Genomic DNA, 12,617 nt, shown 5'->3' with positions numbered 1-12,617 from the left:
TTTTAACACCCTACTTTAAGTTATGAATAGAACATCCAAACAAATCAACAAGGAAATATAATGAATAACACTAGAAGCCAACTAGATGTAACAATAATCTATAGGACACTATAGTACTTAGTAACAACAGAATATATACTTTTCTCTAGTATACATAGAACATTCTTCAGAATAGACAATATGTTAGGCCATAAAATGAGTCTCCATAATATTTGAAAAGACTGAAATCATACAAAGTATATTCTTTTTAAAAAAATATATTTTATTGATTTTTTTACAGAGAGGAAGGGAGAGGGATAGAGAGCTAGAAACTTTGATGAGAGAGAAACATCGAGCAGCTGCCAGTAGGGGGTGTGCCCGCAACCAATGTACATGCCCTTGAGTGGAATCGAACCTGGGACCTTTCAGTCTGCAGACCGACGCTCTTACCACTGAGCCAAACCTGTTTTTCGGCCATACAAAGTATATTCTCCAATCACCAATAAAATTAGAAATCAATAATGGAAGGGAATTTGGAAAATGAACATGAACAGTTGTAGGCCAACAAATTAGATAACCAAGATAAAATGGACAAATTCCTAGAAACATATAAACTACCAAAACTGGCTCAAGAAGAAATAAAACATGTAAATAGAATTATAACAAATAAATAGAACGATCAAAATCTTTAATCAAAGAAAATTCCAGGCCCAGTTGACTTCAATGCTGAATTTTACCAAAATTTTAAAGAAGAAATAACACCAATTTTTCTCAAATTATTCCTAAAACTACAACAGGACACTTTCCAACTCATTCTTTGAGGATTCTGTTACCCTGATACTGAAGCCAAACAAAGACATTGATAGGAAGGAAACCTACAGACCAATATCCTTTATAAACATAGTTGTGAAAATCCTCAGTAAAATACTAGCAAACCAAAACCAGCAGCATAATAAAAGGATTATACACCATGACTAAGTGTGATTTGTTCCAGGAACACAAGAATGGTTCAACATATGAAAATCAATCAGTGTAATACACCACATTAATGAAATGAGAGGGGGAAAACTCACATGATCCTCCCAATAGATTCAGAACAGTAATTTGACAATAATCCAACACCCTTTGTGATAAACATGTTTAACAGGCTAGGAATAGAAGGGAACGTCCTCGATCTGATCAAGGGAATCTACAAAACCCCCACGGCTGATAGCATACTTCATGGCTAAAGACTGAAAGCTTTCCCCCTGTGACCGGGGACATGACAAGAATGTCTGTTCTTGCCACATCTATTCAACATTGTACTGGAAGTTCTAGCCAGGCAAATAGGTAACAAAAAGAAGTAACAAACATTCAGTTTGGAAAGGAATAAGTGAAACTAAGCTTAGTCACAGATGAGATGATCTTGGTGATGTTGGATCAGGCCAGTGATTTTATACCGGTGTGCTACAAGAATTAAAAAACACACACACATTTTATTAATTTTTTAGAGAGAGTAAGGGAGAGAGATAGAGAGCTAGAAACATCCATGAGAGAGAAACATTGATCAGCTACCTCCTGCACACCCCCCACTGGGGATGTGCCTGCAACCAAGACACACGCCCTTGACCGGAATCAAACCTGGGATCTTTCAGTCTGCAGGCCGATGCTCTCTTCACTGAGCCAAACCGTTCTTGGCCATAAGAATTATTATAACATGCAATGACTATTTAGTCAGGGGTCTGGCCTCTTTTCCTTCCCTTAGATTGTCAAGTGAAAAAAAAAATAACAACAACCAACAAAACAATATTGGTGTGAATGAATCAAAATTTACCTATTTGATCAGATCGGCAAAATATATAATATCTATTTTGGTGTGTCACAGAATTTTAGTAATTAGTTGATGTGTGCCATGAGATGAAAAAGGTTGAAAATTGCTGGATTAGGCAATGGTTTCTTAAACATTCCACCAAAAGCACAAGCAACAAGAGAAAGAGTAAAGGGCATTATCCAGAAAGTGAAAAGATAATCCACAAGATGGGAGAAAATGTTTGAAAATCATGTATCTGGTATGAGTATAGTGTCCAGAATATATAAAGAACCGTTAAGACTCAACAATACGAAGACAAACAACTCAATTAAAAAATGGGCAAAGAACTTGAATAGACATTTCTCTAAGAAGAGACACTAAACTAAAGGCCAATAAGTACACATGAAGATGCTCAACATTGCATCATTAAGGAAGTGGAAATAAAAACCACAATGAGAATGGCTATAATGAAAAAGATGAACAATGCATAAGTAAGAATGTGGAGAAACTAGAACTCCACTACACTGCTGGCAACATGGTAAAATGGTGCAGACACATTGGAAAATGGTTATCTTAAAAACATTCACAATAAAGTTACCATATGACCCAGAAACTTCACTCCTAGGTATAGTAGTATATCCAAGAGAACTGGCAACAGATGTTCACACAAAATGTGTACACAGATGTCCTTTGCAGCTTTATTTGTAACAGCCAAAAAGTGGAAACAGCTCAAATGTCTATCAACTGAGGAATGGATAAACAAAATGTGGTATATCTACACAATGGAATAGTATTTGGCCATATAAAGGAATGATGTATGGATAAATGCTACAACATGAATGATCTTTGAAAACCTTATGCTAAGTAAAAGAAGCCAGTCTCAGAAGGCCATATATGTAATTCCATCTATATAAAATGGCCAGAATAGGCAAATTCATAGACAGAGGGTGGATGGATGATTCCCAGTGGGTAGGGTAGTGATGGAAAATGGGAAGTGACTGCTCAAGGGTTTCCTTCTGGTCTAATGAACGTGCCCTGGAATTAGATAGTGGTGATCATTGTACAATTCTGTGAATATATTAAAGTCACTCAATGATAGACTTTGAAAGAATGGATTTTATGGCATGTGAATTATATTTCACTAAAAAATGCAAATGGATTAAATGTTCCAAAAGAAGCTAGTTATTAATTCACATTCAGGTCGGTCTGCCTCAAGAGTCGCGGCATTTCTGCTTCAAGTCCTTCAAAGGAAGAACTATGTTGTCTATCTGGAAAAGCAAGAAAGGGGCAAATGGGAGACAGTGTTCCGTCAGGCAGGCAGTTCTAGAGGAAGAGGGCCCTGAAGGCTGAAGAGGGGAGTGGCAGTGATGGAAAGGCCCATAGCCAGGAGGTAAGAGCATGCGAGGTGGTGTGGCCACTAACCCAATTGGGGCCAAGCAGGGCTCTGCCATCCAAGGAGCAGTTAGTGACAGTCATTGTGAAGTAACACACACACACACACACACACACACACACAGAAGGGAGCTCAGCTCTATGACATGGTCTATCCTAGGACTGTACAGGTGATCATTGGGAGTAATGACATCTACTTACAGAGACACTGCGGGCGGGGACGGTCCCAGGTGCCGTCTCCCTGGCAGCTGAGCGCGGGGGAGCCCAGGAGGTAGAAGCCGTGGTTGCATTGGTAAGACACCGTGGTGCCGTAGCTGAACCTGTGCGGGCCGCTGGCATGGACTTGACGGACGCTGTGTTCTTGGTGCCCAGGGTCTGTGCAGTTAATGACTGCAATGGAAAGGGACAATTAGACACAGACCAAGTGTTCACATGCTTTTCAATGAGAATTCAGAAGCCCAACAGGCACAGAATCCCAATGTAGTGCAATTTCTAGATCAGCACGAAGCACATCCTGCCTGGGAGGGTGAGCGGGTCCGGAGGCTGGGACTGCTCGCACCTTGATCACGCGGTTAAGGGACTCATTCTCACATGACAGCACCTCCTTGGAGAAGCCTACCCTCCCCCTCCCAGACTGGTTAACTTCTCCCACCTCCATGCTCCTGTGCACAGACGTCCCTCGAGGGCGTGGCTGCCCCATCTGTGTGCTGGTCCCAGCCAGTGTTTCTCTCGCAGCAAAGCTCATCAGTTGTAAAACCCGAGCCTGTTGGGCTCTTTTGGAGACTGTTTTAATCACTTCTATGAGTAGTCCAGGGAGAGATGACTATCCGGGGGAAATAATTTGACTTTTAAATGTTAAAGTGTTTCCAAAGCAGCTTAACTCAAAACCAGAGGGCAGTTTTAGGATAATGACAGTATCACTCATAACTCCTGTTGTGTACTTTTGCTTTCAAAACACCTTTGCTACCATTATCTTGCCTACATGGCATAGGCAGCAGGGCAGATGTTTTAAATCTTTGATAAGCGTTTACGGTACTTGACGAACCTCTCTGAGGTTCGGAGGGGTTGGCATCACAAAACAAACAAGTGGCATTTATTCACTCCCGAGCACTGTGAACGCCAAGCACACTGAGCTGGGCAGCAAGGATCCCACAGATTTTAGTCTCAAGTAGCGTTTCTCCTCCCTGGCACTGTGCACATGTGGGGCTGTGCACATTGTGGGCTGATGGTGCTTCATTGTGGGGTGGTCTGGTCTAGGATATTTATCAGCATCTCTGGCCTCTACCCACCAGATGCCAACAGAAACCCTCCTGTGTGGCAGCCTAAAAGGTCTCCAGACATCTGTCCCTGCTGGGGCAGGTGGATGGGTAAAATCACCCGCAGATGAAAACTGCTGGTCTAGAGAGAAGAACGAATAAGTGATTATCCTATTTGATAAGTGCTCTGATAGGGGCAGCAGAGAATGTTCTGGAAGTACAGAACAGAGCATCAGAGCAGGGGGTGGAGAGGGCATGGCTTTGCAGGAGAAGGGACATTTCAGCTGGCTCTTGGTGACTGGGCACAAGTCACCTAGACAGAGAGGGGTGGTGAGGGCGATGGAGAAGAGAGACTTCATTTGGGGAGACTGTCTGCAAGTGCCTGGGGGTGGGTGGGCACAGGGCATGCGGAAGGAATGGAAGAGGTTCAGGTGGCTGAAGCGCACCACAGAAGCGAGGCTGGGTGTGGTGCAGTGAGGAAGGATGGGGCTGGGCAGGAGGCTGGGCCAGGCCCTCAGGCCCATAAGCCAGTGGAGGAGAGTACTTTCTCCCAAAGGCAGAGGGAAGGCTGGGAAGGTGTTTTAAACAGGAGGTGACTTGATCGGATTTGCGTTTTAGACAGGTTGCTCTGTCAGGCTGGTGAATGACTGGCGGGGAGCAGGCCTGGAGGCCAGGTTCCTAAGGGTTTTGCCCTGCCCTCTGAGTTTGGGACCAGTCAGGGTTGGGGGGTAGGTAGGAGGCAGGTATAGCTGCAGGCCCAGGAGAACTTGCATCTTGTGTTGGGGGGATGAAGCACAGTTCTTGTGAAGAAGGGAACATGGGATAACACCCCAAAGCAGCAATTCTCAACGTTCCCTGCCTGAATAAATGACAGAAGGAAGGCGCAAAACAAGGTCTTGTTCTCTGTAACCTTCTCTCACTCAAAACGGCATCTTGAAAACTTGTTAAGAGAAGGTTGTTATTTTAGGAATAGTTGTGAATGTGTCTTATTTTGTAAACTTTGAAAACGCTGGCCCTTTAATATCAGTTAAAACGAGCTGTCACATTGCACAGCCAATCGGCATGAACCCCGAATGCTGCTAGGAGAAGCCAGCGTCCGGGACTCTCAGCCTCCTCACTTTGAAGAATGGTCCACTCCAGCTCAGGCTGGGCTCTCTCGTGTCCAGCTCACTCTGACTATCCACTTAAATGTCACTGAGCTGGCCTGGCCACTCGTGGTAAGAGGCAGGCACCTCCACTTGCCCTTTACCGCTGCGAACAGCCTTCCAAGCTAATCCCAGTTGGGACCGGAATATCCTCTATGCAGAAGCTGCCTCTTCTCTCCCCTCCCCTGCTTCAACCCAAACCATAGACTATTTGCTTTTTATTTTCCATTCTTCCATCAAAAATGGGGCTCTATGTGATGAATTATTGGTTTGTGAAATGTAAACAGATTATATTCGATTGGCCAGCATGGCTAAGTGGTTCAGCATTGATCTATGAACTAGTAGGTCACGGTTCAATTCCTAGTTAGGGTACATGCCCAGATTGTGGGCTCTATTCCCCAGTGTGGGGCATGCAGGAGGCAGCTGATCAATGATTCTCTCTCATCATTGGTGTTTCTATCTCTTTCTCCCTCTCCCTTCCTCCCTGAAATAAAAGAAATTAAAAATAAAATAAAAACAGATTGTTTTCGACTTCTATTTTGACAGGTGAAACTTCGTTTGCTCTTTTTTTGTAACCAACGATGACAATTTCCATGGATGCATCTGGGGGTTGAGGAAGGTCCCGCTTATGACCCTTCTCTGTCCCCAGTCTCCCTTATCAAGTCAACTGAATCCAAGGGCTTTTGCTTGCGGGTTGGGGAACCACAGATGCAGAGGCCCTGGGTGAGTGGGAGGAGCAGGGTGACTCACTTCTGCAGGTGGGCAGCATGTCGCTCCACTGCCCGTTGGCCAGGCACTGGGACCCAGCAGCGCCCTCGGACACATAGCCAGGGTTACAGACAAACTTGACCACATCGTTGAGGTTAAACTGGTTGCCCTGAGTGAGGCCATTGATCGGATTGCCTGGGTGTCCACAGGTAATTGCTGTAACCAAAACAAGATAGGTAAGCCCTCCTGTTATTCCACATCCCAAAAAGTTCATCCTCCTCTCACCTGGCATGTCTCTTGCCCATCAGTGAAGTTCAGCCATAAGTCTAACTTTAGTCTCTTCTGCTGCAGAGACCCTCATGGGGACATTCCCTCTTCCTTGAAGGCAGGACTCCCCACAGGGCGAGAGGCCTGGATTGTAGTGCTCTCTCACCTAGCAACACAGTCCTGCCTCTCACTCCCAGGGCTCCCCACCTCCACTCTTCATTGCTGGTACACTGGTGACTGCCCCTCCACTGACTGAGAACCACCCTAGTTCCTGGGCCAATCTTGACAGGGCAGAGTCACTACTAACCAAGCCTGAACAGATTGCTCACTCTGCTAGACCAGTAACCAAGGCCAAGCCCAGGGACCCAGAGTTGTTAGGAGATGGTGGGAGGGTGGAGACAAGCTTCATTGGGTCTGTGAACCCACTGAAATGCTATGTGAAATATTAGGTGTATGCAAGCAGCTTGGGAGAGGACCCTCTCCAGGTTAACAAAGGGTCAGGACCCCTCCCCAAGGTTAAACATCACTCATATAAAGTGAGAGAAGGGCGCTGAGGACGAAAACCTTTTGAAGGGCAGATCCACCAAAACACCTACAAAGGAAACTGGAGGGTCCTTAGCAAAGTAGAAAACCAAGCTGGACAGGGAGCGGGGAGTGTCACAGGAACCAGGGGGAGTCTCAAGAAATGTCAGACACCCAGGTAGGTCTGTTTCCCGGAGATCCCAGGCTGCAAAGGGGAGAGGGAGAAACACCACTAGGAAGGAAAACAGGCCCCCAGAGGCTCGAACACTTCACTGCGCTTGAGCACATGGACCACTAGAGCCAAATATCCCGAGAGCAGGGACTATGACACATTCGATTCATCTTTATCCTCAACACTTACTCGCATGTCTGGCACATAGTAGGGATGCTTATTGAATGTGGTCTTACAGGCTGAGGGAAATTCATAGACAGGGAAGATCAGCAGCAGAGAGGTAAAAACCGACTAAGCTCACTAAGGAGCCAGGAGGAAAGAAGCTTCATAGACTCAGTGCAGGGCACAGCCTTGGGCCTGGAGAGTCTTCTACTGAGGTGAGAGGAAGGGGCAAGGAGGAGCGAAGACAATGTGGGTGGAGAAGCAGGACAGGGAAGGAGTTAGTCTGATGGCTTCTATTATTGCTGCACGATAGAAAGTGAGCTTATGTAGTTGGCTAATAACTATTGGGGTTTAAATACATTATTTCATTTAATCCTACAGCCCTGTGAGGTAGGCACCATTATTATCCTCAAGGGAAAACAGAGCAACACAGTTTCCTAGTGGTTCAGCCGAGTTTTGAACCCAGCTTCTCTGATTTCAGGCCATCTAAACTCTTTGCTTTAGCGATTTGCTGAGAACATAGATGGAGGAGATGGAGTGTGGGTCTTCAGAAAAAAGGTGACATTGTAGAACAGCTGTGTGGGAGTGGGCACGAGAGCTAACTCTGGAAGTGCTAGAAAGCTCTGATGATGGCTGATATTGGAAATTTGAGTGCACATGTGAAGACAACTAACACGGTGCCTACCACAGAGTGATCACTTATAAATATTTGTCCTTTCCTGTTCCAGAGACACCCCAAACCTCTGTGTTGCTGGAGACAATGGGGCCTGGGACATAAGATCCTGGATTCTGAGATGTGACAGGTGGTGGCATCACCAGCACCGCCATCTTTGTCATCCTCACAACAATAACACCAGCAGCCTCTGCTTGACATCTATATAAGGCACTATTCTAGTCATTTTTTTTTTAACTGTTCTGACCGTTTTAATATGTATTAATTTATTTACTTCTCATAATACTCTTTGAGGCGCCTGCATTTTATAGATGAGAAAACTGAGACCCCGTGAGGTAAACCAACTCATGTGAAGTCATGCAGCCATATGACATACGGCGACAGACCTGGGATATGAACCAGGCACTCCAGGGGCAGGGTCCGCCTGTCTCAATACTTTACAGCCTTTCCGTGTAGACCAGGGCTAACATATCCTCAGGTCAGGCAGACAGTCTCCACTTAATCCTAGATGCCCACATTCTCTATTCTTTATAACCCAATCTATTCACACACATTCTGTGCCAATTTCTTGAAGGCATTTGAAGTTTTTTTTTTTCTTCTGAATGAAACCAAATATATTTTCTTTATGTGCATCTGGAAGACAAAGTGAATAGAGATGGCCTTGCTTTTGGTAAACTCAATACTTTAGAAGCTATTAAGACCCACTTTCATGGATTTCTTGTTGAGCAAGTCTCATTATTTTATTGCTTCATCTCATATACAGAGAGCCAAATGAAGAAAAAGAATTAAAAACAAAAACTGGCCTTGCAAAAATTAAGAACACAGCCCTGCACTTTACACAAAGGCTTACTTTAGGGAGCGTTAAAAAGTGAAGGATTTTCCAAATTACTTCAAGGCAGCTGAGAAAAATGATGGTCACCTAATCCAAAAAATGCAGATGATCTAGAAGAACAAATAAAACTGTAGAAAGCCAGGCCTGCAGCATAACTAGAAGACAGAGAATGCTATAAACTTTAAATTATGTGTAAGGAGAAAAATAAAACAGGAAACCCCGGCAGAACTATTTCTCATGCTGTTGATGCAAGCCTGTGTGGAGGCCCAGGCTGCATGGAAAGGGAAGACAGAAGCAGGGGAAGGGCCAAATCCTGATCTAAAATCACTACTGGAAACAGGATGTCCATCTTAGTTAGGAACACATTGAAGAAGGGCCTGGATGTCAGGAGGCACTTACTACAGGGAAGGGGCAGGAGAGTGTGTGACTCTCCTCCTTGCGTCTAGAAGAAAAGAAAGGCAAGCAAATAAAGGGAGAGAAGAAGAGAGGGGGAGGGAGACAGAGGTAGAGAAGAGCTATCCTCTGGAGATTGGGTAACAAAAGGGAAAATAAACAAAAAGGGGGACATTTAAGATCCTGCGATGACAAAAGAAAAGCAAACAAACAAAATGGAGGACAAACAACTTTTTCTTACCAAACACAAGAAAGCCTTCTATTAAAATGCAAAACATGTATCTGTCCAGTTTATTTACCACCACTCACTGAAAACACTTTCATTACACAAGTGTCTATTTTTACTTTCTTTGTCATAGATTAGTTGGCCATATAAACAAGGGTTTATTTCTGGGTTCTCTATTCTGTTCCATTGATCTATATGTCTTTTTTTTGTGCCACAACATACTGTTTTGATTATTACAGCTTTGAAGTATATAGTTCGAGATCAGGAAGCATGGTATCTCCAACTTCATCCGTCTTTCTAGTTGGGGCCTTTGTGGCTCCATATACATTTTAGGATTATTTAGTCTAGTTCTGAGAAGAATGATGTTGGAATTGCACTGAGAGATGGAAGCAACTAAGTGTCCACTGATAGATGATTGGATAAAGAAGAGGATATATATATATTCTATGGTATATTATGCAACAATAAAAAAAGATGAAATCTTGCCATTTGTGACAACATGAATGGATCTAGAGGGTATTATGCTAAATGAAATAAGCCAGGTAGAGGAAGACAAGTACCATGTGGTTTCATTTGTATGTGAAATCTAAAAACAACAACAAGACCAAAAACAAACAAACAACAAACAAGAAAACCAAAATAAAAACAGACTCACAGAAAAATTGACCAAAGGGATGGTTACCAGAAGGGAGGAGGGTACAGTGGAAAGAGAAGAGGAATATAGCCAATAATACTGTGATAAGTTTGCACAGTGACAGATGATTACTGGAAGTAATGGGATGATCACATTGTAAAATGTAAAAATGTGAAATCACTGTATTGTACACCTGAAGCTAATATAACCAATATATGATTATATACCAACTATAGTTAAATGAAAAATAAAATTTAAGATAATCATATTTTGCTATATTGATAGAAGGGGGACTTTTGTAAGCTTTCAAAATCACAAAATGAATAAAAACACATCAGCCTAAATCTATATAGAAGTATGATAAAAAAAAAAAATCTTGGTTGATGAAAATCTCCCACATGAAACATAAGAAAACTGTAACAACACTCTAAACTGAATTAAATATTAATACATAAACATTTGGAAACGTGAAAAACCATCTTAAGAATCAGAAAAAAAAACACAAACTAAAGCAAGACACAGAGAAAACATGGGAGAAAATTAAAAGTTACTTGATGACATGCAGGAAAGAATTGGAGAAAAAGACAAAATTACCTCAGAAAGAAAGACTAAATTATGAGAGAGAATGCTACGAAATTGTAATTTACCAAGAGGTATTTAAGAAAGTCAAAGGAAGAAATAGTGACCAAGGATTTTATGTACAATCCATCTATCCTCCAGGTTTTAAGTTTCAGATAAAAGTTTTAAACAAGCAAGATCTTGGGGAACATTATATAAAGGAGGCATTATTGAGGAATCCACTAGAGACTCAGCTTGACCCAGTTAGGAGGTAACTGAGCAAACTTTAGCTGCATTGGTGAGCTTTTCATATACTTAATGGTAGATCTAGGAGTAAAATGAAGGTAGGGAGATGGATACAGTGATATTAGATAAACACTATAATAAACCTTTTATGTCTAAGTAGAAATAATGCAACTAAAGATGGAAGGGAAAAGGAGTGAGGACTGGGAAGCAGAACAGGCTCATTGATTGTTGTAAGTCCCACATGAAAGCTAATGGCGTTAAAATGTTGTAAGAACAAAGAGGTGTTTATAATGTTAAAGATGAAAGTAAATACAGTAAGCCTAAAATCAGACACCAGTACAATTCAAGTAAAAAAATATTACAAGTGACAGGGAAGGCATTTTTAAAGGCTAAAACCACAATCTGTAATGCAGATATAATAATTATGAATATTTATGCACCAAATAATATAGCAACTACCTTTATGAAGCAGAAAATGCAAGGAGAAATAGAAGCACGCCAGTAATAAAAAAATCTTTAAAACACACCTCTCAGGTCAAATGGACAAAAATAAATAAATAAGTATATATAAGGCATAAACAACATAATCAATAAGGCACATCTCATGACTATAAAAGAAATTTATACCTTAATACCCTGTATTCTCAAATGCACATGGGACACTCATAACAACTAATCAAATATTAAGCCACAAAGAGAGTGTCAATAAATTGTAATAGAAATATTATGTTCAATGCACTAACATTAGAAATAAATAAAACAATAAAAAGTAAAAAGGTCCTTCACTGGAATTAAAAAAATACTCTTCTATATACAAACTTCTGGGTGAAAGGGAAAATTATTACTAAAATTGCAGAATTTCTGATAAATAATAAGACATGAATTATTGTAATCTATGGGATACGATTAGAATAGTGATCAGAAGAAATTTCATAATCCTACATACTTATATCCATGGCATTCAATAAAAATGAAGGAATGAAAATAAGTGAATTAAATTCCCAACTCAAAAGATAAAAAAAATGAATAAAAAAGTTAACCCAAAGAAATCACAAGGGAAGAAATAATAAAGGTGAAAGCAGTAATCAGTGACATGTAGAAAACTGAAAGTAATAATAGCATTTTTGAAAAAAGCATGCATGCATATAAGCATAACCCATGGACACAGTCAGTAGAGGGGAGGGGGATGAGTGGGAGGGGGGAGGGGGATGAGTGGGGAGAGGTCAATGGGGAAAAAAGGATTCATGTGTAATTCTTTAAACAATAAAGAATAAAAAAAAAAAGAAAAGTATGCCAAGCCTCTGCTAACCTAACCAAGAGGACAAGGGAGAAAGTATGCTGACTCTGAGCCCATGACTAGGGAGAGTGGATAACATACTTACGCACACAGAAAGGGGTCTTGCCCGACCAGTGATGATCCTGCTGGCAGATGCGCACGGACATGCCGATCAGGCGGAAGCCGGCGTTGCACTGGTACACCACGCTGCCCCGGTAGTTGTAGTTCTCCCCATTGATGTGTCCGTTGACGATGGGCTCTGGGGTCCCGCAGTGTCCGGCTTTGTAGGGGATAGGGAAAGAGTGTAAATCAAAGAGGAATGTACAGAAAATGAGGCGGGGCTTGGTCAGGGTTGGGGGAGACAGGGATGGTGGGGAGAAGGACCAA

At 42.2% G+C, this 12,617-nt stretch overlaps 1 protein-coding gene across 3 annotated transcripts in view; it reads right to left on the bottom strand.

Annotated features, from left to right (window-relative positions):
• The window catches only part of CSMD2 (CUB and Sushi multiple domains 2), a 540,305-nt gene that overhangs the window by 33,284 nt on the left and 494,404 nt on the right, over positions 1 to 12,617 (bottom strand). For all 3 annotated transcript variants that reach the window (XM_036446754.2, XM_045584884.1, XM_045584885.1), the window contains 3 exons: positions 12,337 to 12,510; positions 6,312 to 6,485; positions 3,362 to 3,550 (listed from right to left, as the gene is read on the bottom strand). In XM_036446754.2, the coding sequence (XP_036302647.1) occupies positions 3,362 to 3,550; positions 6,312 to 6,485; positions 12,337 to 12,510 (537 nt within the window). The remainder of the gene's footprint in view (positions 1 to 3,361; positions 3,551 to 6,311; positions 6,486 to 12,336; positions 12,511 to 12,617) is intronic.

Source organism: Pipistrellus kuhlii, unplaced genomic scaffold (genome assembly GCF_014108245.1).
Source record: "Pipistrellus kuhlii isolate mPipKuh1 unplaced genomic scaffold, mPipKuh1.p scaffold_m20_p_2, whole genome shotgun sequence".
Classification (NCBI taxonomy): domain Eukaryota; kingdom Metazoa; phylum Chordata; class Mammalia; order Chiroptera; family Vespertilionidae; genus Pipistrellus; species Pipistrellus kuhlii.
Note: the sequence above shows the minus strand (reverse complement) of the source record. Positions and strands in the feature narration are given on the sequence as shown.